Below are 21,718 nucleotides of genomic sequence, written 5' to 3'. Positions count from 1 at the left end.
GAAGCATCGAGGTTTGAAGATGCCCGATGAAATCAGCTTGTGGATTTGCTAGCAACAATTCAGTCTTCGGGGTTCCTGCTTGCTTTTCCATTCTTATCTTTAAATGGTATTAGCTGCCACCTAACCTTCCCAGACTCAGCTGGTGTAAGATCTATGCCTAGTTGTAGATTGAATTGCCATGTTTTTTTTAAAAGATTAAATCATGTCCCCGAGGTGGGAAGATGGGAGGAGTGAATTAGCCAGCTTTGTAAGTAAGCATTCTGCATCGCTTTAAACATTAAATAATTTCAGCTGTCTTGGGTTGGTGTCATATTGATTAACCAGCAGTCAATGTCCAAGTATTGGCCATTCTTCCTCTGCAGGGATTTCCAGGATCAGGCTTCTGTGACCCTCTCAGGGTTTCTCAGAGTTGGCTTCCGTCATGCAAGCAAAGTTCCTCCTGAAGCACAAGCTACTTTTCTCTCCTCGTCTAAAAGTTGTACGTGTTTGTTGTATTTCCCTGCAGATGCCCCCCCTCCGACGTGGGAGCAGTTGGAGTTCGGACTGGTAGCTGTAAAGACCGTTGTGCACGGACTGGTGGATTTTATACAGAACCATAGCAAGAAAGGAACAGATCAGCAGCAGGTAATCAAGGCTCTGACCAGCACATTACACCAGGCGTGTGGTTCCACTGGAGAGGGTGCAGATTTACAAGGATGTTGATTGAGAAAAAGTAGCTGTGGGGAGTTATTGGATAGGTTTGGATTTAGAACAGGGAAGCAGTGAGATTTATAACATTGATGCTGCAATCAATTGTAAGGGAAGGACTTAATTCCCTTAACAGTGGAGTCAATAGTCAGATGGCAGAGATTGAAATTAGTTGATAGAAGGTGGAGATGGAAGGGAAGAAATGTTTTTACCCTGAGGGTAGTGGGGTCTGGAACTCACTGGAAGGGTGGTGGAGGCAGAAATCCTCAGCACATTTACACAGCACAAGAAAGTATACATGAGGAGCCGTTGTGCAGGGCTGCAGATCCAGGAAGAAGATGGAATTAGGCTGCATGGCTCTTTCTCGGCTGATGCTGAGACAATGGTCAGAGTGCTCTCCTTTGCTGCAAGTTCGTTGTGATTCTGTTCCATGAACACTGTCTGCAGCTTGCTGACTGTTCCATGATATATTGTTTGTTTTTTGCATTTTGTTTAGAGAACCATGCCATTTGGCCCACCGACTCCAAACTGGCCATCGATCGCACATTCACACTAGCTCTAGGCTATCCCATTTTCTCATCAATTCACTACACACTTGGGACATTTTACAGACGTTAATTAACTTACAAAACCACACATCTTAGGGATGCGGGAGCAAACCACAACACCCCGAGGAAACCCGCGCGGTCACAGGGAGAATGTGCAAACTCCGCACAGACGGCACCCGAGGTCAGGATTCAACCCGGGTGTGCGACGCTGTAGAACAGCAGCTCTATCAGCTGCACCATTGTGCCCTATGATATTGGAGCAGATCTTTGCTGTTACCAAATAATTACTTCTGACATGCTTTGTGTTAAAACAGAACTCGCTGACACTTTCACATCTGAGATTGCTGTCTCAATCATTTACCTGGTTTGTGTGGCGCAGTCAGTGGTACTGTGTCTTTGAGACAAATGTTTCAAGCCCTGTTCATATTGTTGTGTTATTTGGTTTAATGTGCCTGCATTGTGCTTTTCACAACTGCCAGGACGTCCCCAAAGCCAATGCAGTAAGAAGATTAGAAGTCGGAGCAGGAGTAGAGACCATTTGCCCCTTCAAGCCTGCTCTGCCCGGTTGATGTTCCACCACAATGCCAATTGCCTGCACTCTCTTCACATCTCCCAAGGTTATAGTCATTACCATATAACCATATAACTATTACAGCACGGAAACAGGCCATCTCGGCCCTACAAGTCCGTGCCGAACAACTTTTTTCCCTTAGTCCCACCTGCCTGCACTCATACCATAACCTTCCATTCCCTTCTCATCCATATGCCTATCCAATTTATTTTTAAATGATACCAACGAACCTGCCTCCACCACTTCCACTGGAAGGTCATTCCACACCGCTACCACTCTCTGAGTAAAGAAGTTCCCCCTCATATTACCCCTAAACTTCTGTCCCTTAATTCTGAAGTCATGTCCTCTTGTTTGAATCTTGCCTATTCTCAAAGGGAAAAGCTACTAAAGTCCACATCAACTCTGTCTATCCCTCTCATCATTTTAAAGACCTCTATCAAGTCCCCCCTTAACCTTCTGCGCTCCAGAAGAATAAAAGACCTAACTTTTTATTCAACATGCACTTACTCTGTAACGTTTTATTTGTTCTGTCATGAAACTTCCCTCCCAGGCATCCACATTCTAGTAAATCTCCTCTGTACTCTCTCTATTTTGTTGACACATCCTTCCTATAATTATGCGACCAAAATTGTACCCCATACTCCAGATTTGGTCTCACCAATGCCTTGTACAGTTGTGATCACTGGACCCGAAGTGTTCCCCAACGCATACCTCCGCCACCTGTCCCGTCTCATTTCCAAACAGGAGGTCCAGCACTGCCCCTCCTATAGTAGGTACCTCTATGTATTGCTGCAAAAAACTATCCTGCACTCATTTTACAAACTCCAAACCATCCAGCCCAATTTACAGAATGTGTTTCCCAGTCTATGTGTGGAAAGTTGAAATCTCCCACAATCACTACCTTGTGCTTACTACTAATATCTGCTATCTCCTTACATATTTGCTCTTCCAATTCTCGATCCCCATTTGGCGGTCTATAATACACCCCTATAGGTGTTGCTACACCTTTCCCACTTCTCAGTTCCACCCAAATAGCCTCCCTAGATGAACCCTCCAATCTATCCTGCCAAAGCACTGCTGTAATATCTTCCCTGACTAGCAATGCAACACCTCCACCTCTTGCCCCTCCAATTCTATCACACCTGAAGCAACGAAATCCTGGAATAATTAGTTTCCAATCACAGCCCTCCTGCAACCATGTTTCACTGATCGCCACAACATCATACTTCCAGGTGTCTATCCAGACTAAGCTCATCCACCTTTCTTACAATGCTCCTAGCATTAAAATATGCACATTTAAGAAACCCCCCGCCTCTTATTCTCTGTTTATTTCCTTTTTTTCCTTTCTCCTCTTGTGTCCGAGTGCTTCCCTTTTCTGCTTCCTGCCTCCCATTCTGTCTACTAGCTTTTTCAATTTGAGTCCCTCGCCCCAACCATTCTAGTTTAAAGTCTCCCCAGTAGCCTTTGCAAATTTCCCCGCCAGGATATTGGTCCCCCTCGGGTTCAAGTGCAACCCATCCTTTCTGTACAGGTCCCACCTTCCCCAAAAGAAGTCCCAATGATCCAGAAACCTGAATCCCTGCCCTCTGCACCAGCCTTTCAGCCACGCATTTATCCTCCACCTCGCTCCATTCCTACTCTCACTGTCGCATGGCACAGGCAGTAATCCTGAGATTGTTACCTTTTTGGTCCTTTTCCTTAACTCTCCTCCCAACTCCCTAAATCCTCCCTTCAGGACCGCTTCCCATTTTTTTTTTACCTTTGTCATTGGTACCTATATGTACCACGACCTCAGGCTCCTCTCCCTCTGATTTCAGGATATCTTGGACACGTTGAGACACGTCCGAGACCTTGGCACCAGGGAGGCAGACCACCATCCTGGTCTCCCGACTGCGTCCACAGAATCGCCTATCCGACCCCCTAACAATAGAGTCCCCAATTATTATTGCCCTCTTCTTTTTGTCCCTACCTTTCGGAGCAACAGGGCCGGTCTCTGTGCTGGAGGCCTGTCCGCTGTCGCTACCCCCGGGCAGGCTGTCACCCCCATCCGTACTCAAACAGGAGTACTTATTTGCAAGGTGTACCGACATTGGAGTACTCACTCGTCCCTGCCTCTGCCCCTTGCCCTTCCTTAGCGTGACCCACATGTCTCTCTCCCGTGGTTTTGGAGTGACCACCTCCCTATAACTCCCCTCTATGACCTCCTCACTCTCCCTGACCAGACAGAGGTCATCGAGCTGCTGCTCCAGGATCCTAATACGGTCCCTTAGGAGACCCATCTCGCTGCACCTGGTGCAGATGTGGACGTCTGAAGGGCCATCCGACACCATGACCTCCCACATCTGACATCCAGAACAGTACACTGCTCTGACTGTCATTCTCCCGCCTTACCCTGGATCCGATACCAGTATAATACAATAGAAACTTCTGGGAGAAATCAGCAGGTATCTGACTCACAACAGCTGCTCCCTCTTGACCTTTAAACTGCACCTTTATTATATAAACACTGTACCCTTAGCTCACTGTACCTTTACTAAAGCACTGTACCTTTAGCCCACTGTACCCTTAGCTCACTGTACCTTTACTAAAGCACTGTACCTTTAGCCCACTGTACCCTTAGCTCACTGTACCTTTACTAAAGCACTGTACCTTTAGCCCACTGTACCCTTAGCTCACTGTACCTTTACTAAAGCACTGTACCTTTAGCCCACTGTACCCTTAGCTCACTGTACCTTTTAAAGCACTGTACCCTTGGCTCACTGTACCTTTACTAAAGCACTGTACCCTTGGCTCACTGTACCTTTACTAAAGCACTGTACCTTTAGCCCACTGTACCCTTAGCTCACTGTACCTTTACTAAAGCACTGTACCCTTGGCTCACTGTACCTTTACTAAAGCACTGTACATTTAGCCCACTGTACCCTTAGCTCACTGTACCTTTACTAAAGCACTGTACCTTTAACCAGAAAGCAGAAATGCTAACCTGAGGTTGCACCCAATCAGCTGCTTCCTCTAGTCTGCTTCCACCAATCAGCGGCTTCTACCAGAACCCTGCCTATGGAGTGTGGAACGTTACAGAATTCGTTAAGCCCTGACCCTCCTCCACTCGCTCCAACGGTTCCCGGGCCTCTGTAAAAGCAAGCCCCGCGCCCGATTTATATACTCACAGCCCTGACCCTCCTCCACTCGCTCCAACGGTTCCCGGGCCTCTGTAAAAGCAAACCCCGCGCCCGATTTATATACTCACAGCCCTGACCCTCCTCCACTCGCTCCAACGGTTCCCGGGCCTCATTGAGCCATACAACACAGAAACGGGCCACACGTGCCCATGCTGACCAAGATGCCCCATTTACACTAGTCCCACCTGCCCACGTTTGGCCCGTATACCTCTAAACCTTACCTATCCATGTCCCTGTCCAAATATGTTGTTACAGTACCTTGCTCAACTACCTCCTCTGGTAGTATACCTTCCATATACTCCCCACCCTCAGTGTAACTTAAAAGAAAAGGCCCCTCAGGTTCCCATTAAATCTTTTCTCTCTTACCTTAAACCTATGTCCTCTGGTTCTTAAGTCCCTACTCTAGGTAAAAAAATACTGTGCATTCACCCTATCTGTTCCCCTCGTGATCTTGTACACCTCTATAAGATCATTTCTCATCCTCCTGTGCTCCCAAGAAATAAAGCCCTAGTTTGTCCAACCTCTCCCTCAAGTCCTAGCAGCATACTTGGAAATCTTCTCTGCACTCTTTCCAGTTTAACAGCATCCTTCCTACAGTGCGGCTTCACCAACATCTTGTACAACTGTAACATGACATTCCAACTTCTATACTCAATACCCTGATGAAGGCCAATATTCCGAAAGCCTTGCTGACCACTCTAGTAGTTCTCGACAGTTGAGCCACTGCTGTAATGTAGAAAGTTAGAACCCAGACAATACAGCACAAGAAAAGACCCTGCGTCTCACCATATCTGTGCCAACCACGATGCCAAATTAAACGAATCCCAACTGTCTGTATTTGACATATATCCCTCCATTTAATGCCTGTTCGTGTTTCTGTTTAAATGCCTCTTAAATTTCACGATTGTATCTATTTGCATTACGTCACTTCCAGGCATTCTCAGTCTGTAAAAATAATACTTGCCTCGTAAATCTCTCTTAATTTTTACCGTTCTCAACCTAAACACATTTTAATCCGAGGAAAAAAACCTATCTATCCTATCTATAAACACTGCTATAATTTCTACATGGTGAAACCAAAATGTATAAACATACTCTTTAAAAAAAATCTGACAATGTGCACTTTAACCACATGTGATTTTTTTCTATTACAAATATCAAATTGTGGAGTACAGAGGCAAATAAATAAATGATGGGTCTTTGTCCCAAACATTATGGAGGGCACTGTAAACACAATCAAGCCAACTTCAAGTACAATAGGTGGAGTGAAGGGAAAGGTACGGAATGCAGAATATAGTTCTCAGCATTATAGTGCACCAGTTCCAGAGACAAAGTCCAATGTCCGTAATGAGGTAGAGGAGAATTGGACAGTACCTTAGCTCATCAGAAGTTTGATAACCAAGGAGAGGAAGCTGTTGCTTCCTTGGGTGATTAGCAGCTGATCAGGATATAAAACAATGAGGCAGATGGGAGACTGGGATTTGATTCAGATGTCAATGACAATTAATTCAGTAGAGAGGACTGGCAGGAGCATGGAAGGGAGTGAAGAAAGACGGATTCAATTGCATTTATTTCGATGCTGGAGGCCTGACAGGAAAACCAGGTGAACTCAAGGCATGGACAGCTCCATGAGACGAGGACAATGTAGCCATTACAGAAACTTGGCTAAGGAAGGGTCAGGGCTGGCAGCTTAATGTTCAATGATACAGACAAAATATAGGTGAGGTAGAAGAGGAGGGGGTGTTGCTTTATTGACTAAGGAGAACATTGTGGCTGTCTGAGATGATATTACTGCAGGATCTTCCAGTGAGGCTATATGGATGCTGGGAAATAATAAGGAGTGATCACCTTGTTGGAATTGTACTATAGGCACCCAAATGGTCAGCAGGAATTAGAGGAACAAATATGTCGGGAGATTGCAGGCAGCTGCAGGACTAATAGGCTTGCAGGGGATTTTAACTTTCCTAGTGAAGCCTGGGGACTGCCATTGTGCCAAATGCTTAGATGGTTTTTTGAATTTGTCAAGTGCGTTCAGGGAAGTTACCTCAGGCAATATGTAGAGAACCCTGTGAGGGAGATGGCAAAGCTTGACCTACTATTCAAATGTAGGGCAAGGTATGTGACTGGGGTCTGTGGTCGAGCACTTAGCAACAAGCAACCACGTTCTACTAGCTATAAAATAGTTATGGAAAAGGACTGGGCTGCCCACAAATTGAGGAGAGGCCCATTTTGATGTTGTTTGAGGGTAAAAGACATCCAGAAAGTGGGACGCTCTTAGAAGTGGGAGTTCAAGATATGGATGTTCCAGATAAAGTAAGACAAGGCAGGCAAGAGTAAGGAACCCTAGATTACAATGGAAATTGAGGATTTGGTCAGGAAAAAGGAGGTGTGGGTTAGGTGTTGTCAGGTAGGATTAAGTGCATTAAATGTTAAATGTAATTTAGAAAAGTTAATCGAGATTTGAGAACAGTCCGTATTACAGTCAAGAAGGTGCTTGTCCTAAAATCTGTGAAAGTAGGTACATTTCTGGGGCCTAATTAGGTATATCCAAGAACACTATATGATGCAGTTGTCTACTTTTGTATCACATCACCTTTCTTTCTTTCTTTCTTTCTTTCTTTCTTGCGATGCAGTCAGCACAGAGCAGCAAGTACAAAACCAGCATGTGCCGAGATCTGAGGCAGCGGGGAGGCTGTCCTCGAGGAGCAAGCTGCACTTTTGCCCATTCCCAGGATGAACTTGAAAAGTAAGTGGCATCACAGTTGCTGCATCGTAACTGCTGCACAGAAGCTGGCTCTGAGTGTATGGAGTTTACAATGGACAAATGGAGTTTAATCTAGGAGAGTGTGAGGTCATGCAGTTTGGTAAGAGGAATCTAAATGGGAACACTACAGGTAAGGAGTGCCGAAGGATATGAATATCTTTGTACATGACCAATAGCACTGTGGGACTGTTGATGGGACAGGGTGTAGGAAGGTTCACACTGTGCCTTATCCTTGTTGCACCTGGAACAATAAATTGCACAATGTCAAGCAATATTGCAGGTTGTTCTATGGTGATAGGTAATTTGCAGATTTTGTTCGGACATTTGTAATCCGAGCTACCAGTCCAAGTGACAGCATAGGTAATGTGAATCACCAGTGTTATGCAAAACTGGAGTCATGAGGAATGTCACAGGATTGTAAGATTCCTCTCCTGAAGGACATTCGCTAATTATTGGGTGTATGCCAAAATGGAACCATCCCTGGTGCTAGTTCAAATATGTTGTACTGGAACACAATGTCTGGGATGTAGTTTAGTATCCCAAACAATCCCATCCAATCCAAAAATGGACATTCGCTGTTGTAGTTATTGTCGAGGAGTTTCCTTCATGATGGTGTGTTTCTTGGACCTTAGACCTCAGTGTCCAATGTGTAAATATGCATTTTACATTTCAGCCCTGCATTGGTAGGATCAAACTATGTTTTGAGAAGTTACAGCATAATTTTCTGCCTGTCTCCAGCCATGTTTCACGGTTGTGGTCACTTGGTCTTTAGCCGCTGCAGTACCCACAGAGGCCTGTATCCATGGGGGTGGGGCCCAGGTCAGAGCAGGAGCCTGTACCCAGGGAGGGGACAGGTCAGGTCAGGTGAGCTTGGGCACTTGCCTGTTCAATGTCAGTCGGGCCAGTACATTGCTACATGCATCTCCTAGGGAGCTCATTGCTCATAGTTTCCAACTCAAGATATTAACATTTGACCAAGGAGCAGACTAATTGCTGCGATTTGTAGCTGCGTCACCAGTGGAACACATTCCACAGTGACAGCCTCACAAGCAAAGAAAATGCACTTTGATGTGGCAACTGGGGTTGGGCGTGTTCCTGGTAGTTTCAGCACAAGCCCTTGTGGAACTGACTACCGTGCCCTTGTCTGTCTACCACACACGTGATCCTTGAAACGTATTCCTTGTGCGTTTAGTCAACAGCATCTGTCGTGATTGGATGACTCTTGAACTGCACCAACAGCTTCCATTGTGAAGATCTGAAATCGAGCAACAGAAAAGATGGGGGTTTTATATCATTTTGGGGCAGTCACTCATCCCTGTGCAGTTGAAGTCAAGAATGATTCAGACCAATGACACCCACTGACCTGTTTAATCTCTTGATGATGCCTGTCCCTTCCAGATTTCGCATGAGGAACAAGCGGTTAGCAGCTGGGCGGCCCCTCAGCCAGTCCCTCACCCAACTCAGCAAGGTGGGAGGGGTGATGTCGGTCACATCCAACAGCTTGTCGGACGAGGGCTCCTTGGATGCCTGCACGAAGCCCGTCTCCATCCAGAACGGCATGGTAGCCACGGGCAACAGCATCGCACAGCTGATATCGCGTGGGACTGACTGCGCCTACGACATTACCATGAAGCCGGGCAAGATGGGCGACATGAGTATGAGCGCACCGGGATCGGTGTCGGGATCTCCACCGGACTCGTAAGGAAACTTCATCTTCACTATAATGTGCCCACTATCATGGGCCTGACGAAGGCGCAAGAGGCCGCCAAGAGTGTTTAATTGTCATATGTACCAATAATGGAACAATAAAATTCTTACTTGCCATAGCATAACAGGCCTATAAACACAATAGACATAGATAACATATAATAAACAAAAAAGATCAATAAATTAATAACCCCAATACTAGTGCAAAAAACCCGATGACCATCACCTTCATCAGTCACTAGATAGGTGGGAATCTCCTCGCCTGTCCTGGGAGTTACAACATTAATAGTCTACTGCTCCGGATCGCTTTCATGTGCTTCATCCAAAGGCACCATTTCTCACTGGATCTCACCCATTCCCCACTGTCTCCTTCTGGAGCTCACTCAGCCTTCAATTGGATGCTGGATCATTCACTCTCGCTGCAAAGGGTGTGTGAATCAAGAGAGTTTTGCATTCTTATAATCTGCTTCACACCTTGAGCCCAAACATTATCACCATTTAAGTGTTGCCTATCCTATCATGTGGGTAATTCAATAGGTTGATTTGCACACGGTAGATGTGGGGTCATACAGCAAGGAAACAAGCCCTTCATGCTGCCCAAAATGCCCCATCTAAGCTAGTCCCATTTGCCTGCATTTGACCCATATCCCTCTGAACCTTTCCTATCCATGTTAATCACTGTTCTAGTACCTGCCTCAAGTACCTCCTCTGTCAGCTCATTCCATATGCCCATCACCCTCTGAGTGAAGAGGTTTCCCTTCTGGTCCCGTGACTAATAATGTGTATATTGTTGTTTGGGGGTTGTTCCAAACCCAGCTTAAACTTTGTTATACACAGTAGACAAGGTACAAGGAACTGCAGATGCTGGAATCTTGAGCATGAACACACAAAGGTACTGGCATAACGTCCAAGAAATGCACAGTTGTTACTCACCCGCCTATTCTGGCACCTCCCAACCCTACAACCTCTACCAGAATTCTACTACCTGCAGCCTACCTTCGTCAGCAGTGATCTTTTAGAAGTTGAATCTGAGCCACCACCTCAAGGGTAATTAGGGATATGCAATAAATGCTGCCCTTGCCAGCAGCACCCACATCCCAAACAGTGAACAATCCCATACGGATTGTTATGCGTAGGATCTCCTCCATTCCCAGAAAAAGGCTATATGCAAACTGGAGGAACAGCTCCTCATATTCTGCATGGCTAGCTTACAACCTAATGGTATGCACATTGAAATCTACAATTTTAGATAACTAGCCTACAAACAACCTTTCCTTCCCAGCCACCCATCACCCCAAAGAAGTGTCCTGACCCAAAACGTCACCTATGCATTTTCTTCAGAGATGCTGCATGGTCCACCTTGAAACATCCACCAATAGTTCTGTGATTATTTTTTAAGTGACTTTCAGCTTCTGTAAATTATTAGTACACCTGCTGTGAAGAGATGCTACCAGGGATCACTTCTCAATTAAGGCGACGGTCCTGGTTAGCAGATCAGAATAGGATGACTCTTGATTTGGACTCTGCGACCAGAAGAAATAGTTTATCTCTTCATCCAAAAAAATAAACTGCTGAAGGAACTCAGCTGGTCAGGCAGCATGTGTGGAGGGAAAAGGACAGTCAATATTTCGCATTAGATCATTCATCTGGACTGAAAGTCGAGGAGAAATAGCTCTTTTTTTGCTCCAGATACTAGCATTTGCAGTCCCCACCTCATCAACTCCTTTAACCCTACTGAAAGAGCAAAAGAGTATTTTCTCTATTGCAACCTAACCTCGTAACTTGAACCTTCAAGCTTTGATCTGCCCCCTGCCAAGGTTTGATACGTTACCCCACCCTCGCCCATCAGGTATCAGTGGTGTCACTGCATCATAAAGAGAAATCAGCTTCTTGAACAAAGTCTCCCCTCACACACATCCACATCCTGTCTCCAGAGGGCACTGGGCGACACAGTGGCGCAACTGTAGTGTTACTGCCTTACAGAGCCAGAGACACAGGTTTGATCATGACCACGGGTGCTGTCTGTACAGAGTTTGTACGTTCTCTGGGTGCTCCGGTTTCTTCCTACACTCAAAAGATGTACAGGTTGGTAGGTTAACTGGCTTCTGTAAAAATTGTAAAGTATCTCTAGTGTGTAGGATAGTGCTTGTGTACGGAGGTGATCGCTGGTCGGCATGGACTTGGTAGGCTGAAGGACCCGTTTCCATGCTCCATCTCTAAAGTTTAAGTTGAGGCAGAGAAATTTAAAGGAGATCTCAAGAGTTTTCACATACGGTGCTGTTATCTGGAACAAGCTGCCAGAGGTTGGTGTGGAGGCAAAAACAATACAGTGCTTTAAAGGCGTTTGGACACATACCTTGATGGGAAATGCAAAGAGGGATACGGGCATAATGCTGGGATTAGTTTGTCAGCATCTTGGGCAAGGTGAAATAAGGTGCTGGAGGATTCCGTGATAACACACCCGTGCCCAGGGCTGGTGGTGACTAGAGATCAAATGACACCATAGTTAGTATGTGTGAAATTATTAACTAACTGGTCAGAGATTAGTAAGCATCGTTATGTGGGCGGTGTTACTATGTATTAAAAAAAACAATATTCTGAGAGGAGGAAAAACATCACTAGCACCATTTCTAGATAGTGGGTCTCCTGGTATCAATGAGAAGAGCAGGGGAATTATCTCCAGAGTCCTCATGAAAATATTCATCAGCTAGTATTATCTGGTGGATTTCCCTTGCACTAAGCAGTTTCCCCTCCATTACTTTGATGACTGCACTTCAGCAGTACTTCACTGGTTGTAACCTATTAAGATTTTCTGAATTTGCAGATGTTTCCCTTTTCAGCTAGTGTTGGGCAACACTGCTTGGTTCTTGCCAACATCAGGCAACCCAAGATTTTTTTTTAAAAACCCCTCCAAGACCTGCACCAAGAGACCAGGGTAACTTTGGTCAATCCTTCCACCCCCAGTGCAACAACAATCCCAATTGTAGGTCATCGTCCTCCAACTACCCCAGCCCCCGCCTTGCCCCCACAGCTCTCCCCAACGACAGTGGTTTGTGGTAGGTCCACAGATGTTCCCTTTGTTCCAGTGCTAACAATCCCCATGTCTGAAATAAACTACAGTGACCCCATCCTTCGAACGAGATGTCCTGCCTGTGAACAGATTCTCTCTGCCAAAACCTAATTCCAAGGTGTGTAAATAACCAGGGTTGATTGATCAAACCTCACACAGGGGTACTCAGCCTCAGTATCCAGGCTCAATAAAGTAGATAGCTACTCCTGTCCTTCTCCTCTTTTTCTTCTCCGATGTCCATGGCTCTCCCCAAATTGCACCAAGCTAATCTTTTTCTCTCCCTGTATCTCAGCAGGATAGAGTTGCCACAGAAGAACTCCCTTGGTGCGGTGCCAATCAGTGCCCTCTCTGTGCCACCGCGAATAAGTGCTGAGATGCCACCTATGCCAGTCTCCAAACAGATCCAGATGGTACCGCGGGGATCACAAATGTACTCCCCTGGCCAGCAGCCGGACGTGTACTACCAGGACCCGAGGAGTTCTGCTGCTTCCTACGAGCCACCACAGTATCCGCCAAGTAAGCAAAGAGTTGTGCGACCTGCTCCCATAGAAGACAGATCTGTGGAGCTTGCGGAGTGGAAGAAGGACGATGGGAGGGTGGTAGGCGGGAAACAAGCTCTCCAAGTGTCGAGGAGTGCAGCAGTCAAACCACAGACGAGCAAAACGCAAAGTTCCCTTCTGGGGTGGGAATGGACAAGCACGTTGCAGGTCGGGACCCTTCCTCAGACAAATTCTTCGGACCCCATCTGGAGAAGGGTCCCAACCCGAAAGGTCACATGTCCACTCCTTCCCAGATGCTGCCTGACACATTGAGCTTCTTGCTTCTTGCTCAAAGTTCCAGCATCTGCAGTCTTGTGTGTCTCCTAGTACAACAAGGGTCTGTCTCTATACCAGTGTGCAGAAGAGCAGCTGAACCTGGCCACATTGTGAGGAGCATATGTGGGAAAAGGATGATATTAGGGTGATTAAAGATTAGGACAGCATTGTGGCGCAGCAGTAGAATTGCTGCCTTGCAGCGCCAGAGTCCTGGGTTTGATCCTACACTCTAAAGACATCCAGGTTTGTAGGTTAATTAGCATGTAAATTGTCCCTCGTGTGTAGGATGGTGCTCTTGTACGAGATGATAGCTGGTTGGCACAGACTCGGTGGGCCGAAGGGCCTGTTTCCACGTTATATGTCTAAAGTAAAGATGCCCAAAAATTCCAACTACAAGATCAGTGGATTCAGGGCACAGGATAGGCCTGACCGATGGCAAAAAGTGACTGGTTTGATATTTTGGGGACTGGAGGTGGAAGGACCTTAGTTTTAAAGATATAGCAGGTGGACAGTTTAAGATTTCTTCTGCTCCAGCACTTTCCCGAATTCTCAGTGTGAGCCTTGTTGCTCTCTCCTGTTGCAGACTGTGACCACCAGGTGGTGCAGCAGCTCATCATTCCAAGCGGAGAGTTCAGTGAGAAGTCTCACAGTGTCTGGAAGGAAAGGGGTCGCTCCACCAGAACGACCTGTTTATTCTGACGATGAACAACCTCTATCCAGCTTGTCATCTCCCTTTTTTTTTTTAACTGCTGTTTGAGGTGTATTTGCAGCATTTTGAATCTTCAATGCAGCAATTGGAGGCCACTCGGCCCCTCAAAGCTGTCCACCATTTACAAAGATCGTGCCTGATCTTCAACCTCTACATCACTTGCCTGCGCTGACCCTATCTCCCTTGATAGTCTTCATATCTAAAATCCTTCTTGAATACAATGAGGGAGGCCATGCTGCCTAGAGATGGAGCACTCTAAACATTAGCCAGCTGCAGAGGAGTGATATTTTTTCTCTCTGTGTGTTTTGTGCATTTGGAGCACCCATAACGCGAGGGAGGGGAAAGCAAAGTCTTTGAAAGTTCACTAATGAGAAGTGGGTAGATTCCTGATAAGCAAAAGATGAAAAGCTGCAGTGGGTAGTGAGGAATGTAATGTTGGTGTTTAGAGCATCAGTGAGGCAGGTTTGAAAGACCGAATGATCCATTCTTCTAATTCACGTGTTTATATCTTCGTTGTTTTTGAGAGTATCCATGGAAGTTGCAAACATTCTCAATTTGATGTTTTTCTTTTCCAGACCTTTACTACTCTCACCACTCCTCCGGATCTGTGGCACCCTACCTACCACATTACAGACGGCCTGGCAATGTACCAGAGCCCCCACTGCCTCCTTCCAGTCTCCAGTACCAGGACCACTACCCATCCTACATTCAGGAGAGGATGGGAAGTTCTCAGTACTCCAGCCCTCAGCAGTACCCGCTGGCACAACCAGTTTCAGGAATGTACCCGCCCCATTACGATGGGCGGCGGATCTACCACCCTCCGCAGTCTTACCCGAGGGATGACATTCGCAACAGCCCGATACCAGTCGACGTGCCATCTGCAGTGACCAACTGCATTGCAGAGCCCAGGGAACGCTATGCTCCTGAAAGCTACTATAACATGACCTCTCATCCCAGCCACATCAGACCTGCATACAGGGTAGGTCCCATTGGCAGGATTTGAAACCGCTACTACCTTGTGTCCTGAGCAGTCTGTATGGTATTTCTGCCGCTCTCTGCCCGTTCGGAGGCGTCAGAAATGACTGGGTGAAACCTGTGGGGACTGATTCGTCATCAGAAATCATCTGCAACCAGTCGCTGTGTAAAGGCTCATTCTAATGTTATCATGCACACTGCAGAAATAATACTATTTTCTTTTCATCTGAATTCCACCCAAACAAGGAAGGGATAATGATTCCATTCAAGTGCCGCAGACATAGACCTATTTGGAGCACAGGGTTACTCGCAGATAAGGCAGTATTCCTGATCCGTTTACAGCTTTGAAACAGAGTGGCATGAATACAAGGTCTAGTTCTCCCTGGATAGGTGATCAGCACAGCAATCACATTGCATCCAAGTATTCCGTAGTCCTACCTGTCCAGCTCCAATTCTGGACCATCTCAGTAAATACTTTCCATCCTGGTATCCCAGTCTCCTATTCCAGGCAAGGCCAAGAACCACTCTGCCATAATCTGGACTAGCCCAAGAATCATTCTTTGGGCTGCTATTCCTCTTCCTAATTCTGAACTAGCCCAGGAATCTCCTACCTTCAAGGTCGCACTGTATACTTTGCTGGCCTGGTCACGAGATATGTGAGGGTACAAAAGAATAGTGAACAACAGTGAAGAAATTAATTTTAAAAAGACATAAAGTCACAAGTGATGGTGTAACTCAGCGGGTCAGATAGCAGTCTGGAGAACATGGATAGATGATGTTTCGGGTTGGGACCCTCCTTCAGTCGGAAGAAGGGTCCCAACCCGAAATATCACCCCTACATGTTTTTCAGATATGCTGCCTGAACCGCTGAGTTATCCCAGCACTTTGTGTCTATTTTTGTAAGCCCACATCTGCAATTCCATGTGTCAATGTGAGGAAATTAATGATGGCAGAAGAGAATCTCATGAAGCTGTGGAGGGATGGAAAATGAAGACTTTGTTGCCTTGCCCTCAAGATGTAGGATGTGAGAATGGATGACTACAGAAGGAAGAAGTGAACCAATCAGATTGAATTGTCACTAATGAAGATGAAATGTGGGGGAGGGGGGAGACAAGAGTACTCTCTTGGAGAAATCACTCAGCCGTGATGCAGCTGCCTGGAATGGCCAGAACGAAGGCAGTCTTCCAACATCCCTTGATGGAAGTCCGCCCATCCATGAGGGTGGAAACGTGAACAGTCGGTCAGCTATGCTCCAAAGTGGTGCAAATGTAGTGGACAAGATCGCCCAGAAAGACTTGGGCATGGTGTCAGTCAGTTTTTGAGAAAATAATGAAGTACATTTATGCAATGGATTTGGGGAATTTGAAGATTTTAAAGCTTTTGATTTGATAAGGTGCCATGTCAATATGACAATGCACATTGTATGGAAGGGTGTGTTTGGCAGAATGGGTATGAGATGATCTGATGGTTTTTAGATTGGGGAGATGTCTCAGGAGGTAGTTCAATTTCTCTTGCTCAGTGACTGAAGAATATGGGGGGAGAAGGGGGGGAGCAGAATGCCTAATAGCTTTTATGAGAGAAAATGGATACATACTTGAAAACAGCCATGGGAAAGAGCAAGGGAAGTGAAGAAGGAACTCCAAGAGATTACCTTAATGAAGAGCAAGGAAAATGCAGTAGATTACCAAGGTGTGAGCACTAATCGAGAGCCAAGGGAAATAGAGGAGACGGACCTAGGGATTAGCTCCAGTAAAGAACCAAGGGGAGTAGAGGCAGTGACCAAGGTGTTGGCTCTAATAGGGATCCAAGTAAAATGAGGGAGATGGGCCGAGGGATTGGCTGGTGTTTGCAGCATTTTCCACTCCTCTTCTATATTATAGTGAGCTGCCCAACAACTTCACCAAATGTCAGTCTCCGTGTCAGCACAGACCTCGTGGAAGTGGAGCACTTGTATTTTCCAGTGTTAGTCCCTGGGGCTGCAGGTGTGTAATGCTGAGCGGCCCTTCCACCGTGAACCCAACCAAGATCAGCTAACTCAGCACAGGATTCTTCTGTTTTCTGATCCCGTGTTCATTACATACAGACCTGCACTAATACTGCTGCAAACGATACTGAAATCCACCTGCTTCTCGTCTGACTGCTTTCCCGCTTGTGTCATTCTGCTTATGAGCATCCAGCCAAGCGCATCCATCTTGTCACCTGCCAGCTAGATCTACATTTTAACTGCAATAGGTGAGCATTGCTGATTGTCCTCTTTTGTTACAGGATCCTCACAGCAGGGTACCCCAGCACCAACCTCAGCCCCAACCAAGCTTGGATTACCTGCATCGGCGAAGGAAAGAGCTCATGGCTCAGCTCGAGGAGCGCAAAACCATCTCGCCACCTCCATTCCCCCCCAATGCAGTGATGCCATCTTCCTTTGTTGATGTTTCCCCGGAGGTACTTGCAATGTTTGGTTTTCTCTTCTGTTCAAGGCTGTGCTGCCCCAGAGTCTGGGAGTAAACAACAGTTTCTGCCAGGCCAAGTCAGACCCTGGGGCCTCACCCTTAGGACTGTGTTTATGTGGGGAAAGCTCCAAAGATACACTGTTAAACTTAAAACAGCGACATCCTCACAGTTATCGGTTTTCCCCTGATCAATGACATGGTTAATCATCCCATCCAAAGGTCACAAAACTGAACCCAGCCCTGGAAAAGCGTAGAGTTGTACAGCACAGAAATAGTTCCTTCGGCCCAACTTGTCCTTGCTGATGAAAATGTCTACCTGAGTTTATCCCTCTAAACCTGTCCAATCCATGTACCTGATTAAATGTCTTTTAAATACTGTAATTGTACCCATCTCTATGGCTTCCGCTGGCAGCTCATTCCAAATGCCACCATCCTCTGTGTTGTGTGAAAAGGTTGCCCCTCAGGTTCCTTTTAAAACTTTCTCCTCTCACTTTAAACCTATGCCCTCTGGTTTTAGACTCATCTGCCCTGGGGGAAAAAAACTGTCACCATCCATCTTACCTGCAACGCTCATGATTTTATATTCCTCTATAAGGTCAACCCACGCTCCAGTGAAAACAGCCCCAGCCTCTCCAACCTCTCCTTATACTTCAAGCCATCCAGTCCCAGTAATATCCTTGTAAATCTTCTCTGCATCTTTTCCACCTTAATCACATTCTTCCAAAAGCTGGGCAACCAGAATACTTCAAATGTGGTCTTACCAATGGCTTGTACGTTGTCACATACAGCCCCAACCCCTGTATTCAGTGACCGACCGATTAAAGTGTACATGCCAAACACCTTCACCACCCTGTTGAGAGCTATTCACAGTCCAATAAATAATTTGTGCTGCATCAAGTAGAATTATCAGTTTTTGTTATGCATTGCACAATTCCTCTCGCTTTGAGAGTGCACAATTGAACTGTGAGCACTGACTCTCAGCCTGAAGAAGGGTCTCAACTCAAAACGTCACCTTTTCCTTTTCTTCATAAATGTTGCCTGACCCACTCCAGCATTAGGGTTGCCTGACCCTACTCCAGCATTTTGTGTCTATCTTCAACTTTACACAGGATTTGTTATTAAACATCAAAGTTTTAGCAGCTATGGGTTTCAGATTCGATATGTCTTAACTGTTGTACCGTTACATGTTTAGTATTCCGATGAGGACCTGAAACCAGTGAAGAAGTACAAGGACCATGATTACACTGCTCAGTACTCGCCCTGGTCTTGTGACACAATTAGTTCTTACATTGGCAGCAAAGATGCACAGCCCAAAGACGTTATGACTTCCAGTGGCATGGAGATGGCGGTAAGGCTTTCTTGGGCAGTGTAAGTGACTGCTCTTAATTTATTATGAGAATTTCTGGCTGAGTTGACGTAGGTGGGAAGTAACTGAGCTCTACAAATCTGACTTGTTCTAACTAAGGAATTGACCAGAATAGGGCCAGAGCAACCTGAGTACATCAGCATCTCTGGACGAACGAAAGACACCCCACCAGAGGTTCTGAGAGTAAATTCTGATGTGATACTTGTAGTCCAGGTCCATACATGAATGTTGACTACTTTGGTGAGGTGCCTGCAAGCTAGGAGCCCAGGGGGAAAAAATGACACTGCCTACTTAACACCACAAAACATTCTATTGTTTTGTTGACTCTGTGGAAAATTGTGCTCATTGAGGAGGTTATACGTCAATGTTTACTGTAGCTCAGTGTTGGTGTTTGGATACAGCATAAAGTAGAAAATTAGAATGAAGCTTTCCACAATGTCCCACCAACACACTCATGTCAGGAACAACACAGATTGAAAAGTATAAAATTCCATCTTCTCAAACCCATCAAATACAATCCAAGGCAGGAGCTCTTAAATAAACCTGGTGGTGCTCTTCATAATATCATTATATCAGCTGGTCAGCTGCTCCTGGAGGTACCGAGGTCTAGTCGGAGGCTCGGAGGCTCAGAGGGGATAGAGCCTTCTCTGTTGCTGCTCCGGCACTCTGGAACACCCTGCCGTTGCACATCAGACAGGCCCCCTCACTGTCCATCTTCAAATCCAGTGTTAAAACGCATTTGTACTCCCTGGCTTTTGACCATGCCTGAGGCTTTGCTTCTGTTTGTTTGTGTGTGTTTTTTGATGTTTCTTTTATTTTACATGTCTTTTCCTACTATTTCGTTTGATTGTTATTTTTGGTGTGTATTAACTTTTTTGTCAATGATTAGTGATGTACAGCACTTTGTTGCAGCTATGTTTGTTTTTAAAGTGCTCTATAAATAAAATTATTATTATTATTATATCAAGTACCTATCTATACTATTGTCACTTACCAGCATTTGTCTGTAGTCTTCTATTCCATGGTGATTTAAAAACCCATTCATATGCTTCATAAATGTGAAGTACCTGCCTCCACCATCCTTCTCAGGCGATATGTTCCAGTTTATAACCACACCTGGAGAGCGATTCTTCCCCAGATCCCCTTTAAACCTCTTACTCCTCGCCTTAACCGTATGTCCTTTTGTCTCAGACACATCTGCAAAGTAGGGACAGAGATTCTTAACTCTCTCTCTGCCTCATAATTTTGTGCATCTCTCCGGTCCCTTTCTCTGCCTCCTCTTCTCCAAGGGGAAAGTGCAGACTATTTTGTCTCTCATCAAAATTAAATACTCCATCCCAGATGTCATCCTGGTGAATCTCTGCAATGTCTCCAGTGCCATCACATCTTTCCCATGAAGACTGGATAGAACGTAAATCTCAAAATGCCATCAACCACTCCCATTGCCCAAACAGGGGTTAAAAACAAATTAAAAACTCCATCCATGCCATCACATATTCCCAGGGAGAAGAAAATGTGGGTTGGAAATACAATAAAGTTCCTTGAACACTGTCCCATCAAATGAATCCAGAGCAGGAACAGCATTGGTTAGATATTGAGTAAAATTCCCACGACGCTATTATTAAACACACCCAGGAAGAGACAACTCTAGATCTAGTCGAGCTGCATTCATTTACAAGAATTATGTGATTTGGTATTATCATCGGATATTTAAGTTCCATTTGCCTATGTAAGCACCAGTCATATTGTGTAGAACCATTACACAACATGGGTCAAAAGAGAGAAGAGAGAGAGAGAGAGAAGACATCCATGAGATATACCGCAGTCAAAACCCAAATGGTGAAAGGCAGTGGTGACTAACAGCAAAGCCCATTTCCCAGCGAGGTAAATATTTATCAAGCATTAAACCCAAGGACGCTGCAAAGGGCAGAGATAGGACCATGTTGGTGGGACGGGTGTTGACTCTGCTGGGTTTTCTTCACATGCCTACTAGCACGGTGAATCATTGACAGTCAAACTAGAGTTTGTACTGTTGTTCTTAGAACTGTGTATACAGTGTATAAATGGTAAGAGAACATGAGATACGTGTGTTGTAATCTTTGGAATCCTGAACACTTGGTCAGTCTATGTTCTGAGATAAAATGTCCCCTTTCCATCCCAAACAAGTTATATTGATTTGCACATAATTCACTTCAGGCTTGGAATGGTTCAGCTTGTGTGTAATGACAGAGGCAGTGCCAGGATTTGAATAACAATGTGACATCATTCACATTGTCTTGAAGGATGCTACCATTTTTACTTCTGGTGAAACCCAGACCTAGTGCCTGTATATATGAGATAAAGCACAAAGAATCAAATGCTACTGACTGATGCTCTGAGATTGGTATTTCACCCATCCTCCCGCAACCCAAATGTAGTGGGCCACGTTGGAAGCAAGGGAAAGGAAACCAGGTGTCATGGGCATGGCTGAGGCACCAAATGGCTTGGCGTTTTTTTCTAATTATTGGGCTTGTTGGTGTGCTTTCTAGTCAATTACACATGAACTGCTCTCTTCAACAGAACGTTGACAATAAAGGCCTGCGGGAGCAGCTAATGAACCTCGACATTCAGAGGAGAGCATCTGAAAACAAAGAGGAGGACCCCATCATACCCTTTGGGGAGTTGCCAACTGTTTCGAAGTTTGGTGCCATTTCCCGCACTTCCAAAACCAGCTATCAGACAACAGGGCCAGTGCAAGCTATGGCTTCACAAACCATCGCCCCCAAGCCCATCAGTGTCACAGGTAATGCAGCTCTTGGGCAAGCAAGGCTATAACTACTGTTAGCAACCTAACGCAATATTCTGGTCTGAAGAAGGGTTTCGGCCCGAAACGTCGCCTAT

General features: G+C 45.6%; 1 protein-coding gene across 1 annotated transcript in view; it reads left to right on the top strand.

Moving 5' to 3' along the window:
• rc3h1a (ring finger and CCCH-type domains 1a) overlaps positions 1 to 21,718 on the top strand; it is a 94,023-nt gene that overhangs the window by 58,740 nt on the left and 13,565 nt on the right. Inside the window, 8 exon segments of the mRNA XM_055642035.1 lie at positions 506 to 624; positions 7,619 to 7,731; positions 9,148 to 9,447; positions 12,822 to 13,042; positions 14,626 to 15,029; positions 17,291 to 17,464; positions 18,665 to 18,820; positions 21,398 to 21,620. Coding sequence (XP_055498010.1) covers positions 506 to 624; positions 7,619 to 7,731; positions 9,148 to 9,447; positions 12,822 to 13,042; positions 14,626 to 15,029; positions 17,291 to 17,464; positions 18,665 to 18,820; positions 21,398 to 21,620 — 1,710 coding nt within the window.

This window comes from Leucoraja erinacea, chromosome 10 (assembly GCF_028641065.1).
Source record: "Leucoraja erinacea ecotype New England chromosome 10, Leri_hhj_1, whole genome shotgun sequence".
Taxonomy (NCBI): domain Eukaryota; kingdom Metazoa; phylum Chordata; class Chondrichthyes; order Rajiformes; family Rajidae; genus Leucoraja; species Leucoraja erinaceus.
This window is presented reverse-complemented; position numbering and strand designations above follow the sequence as displayed.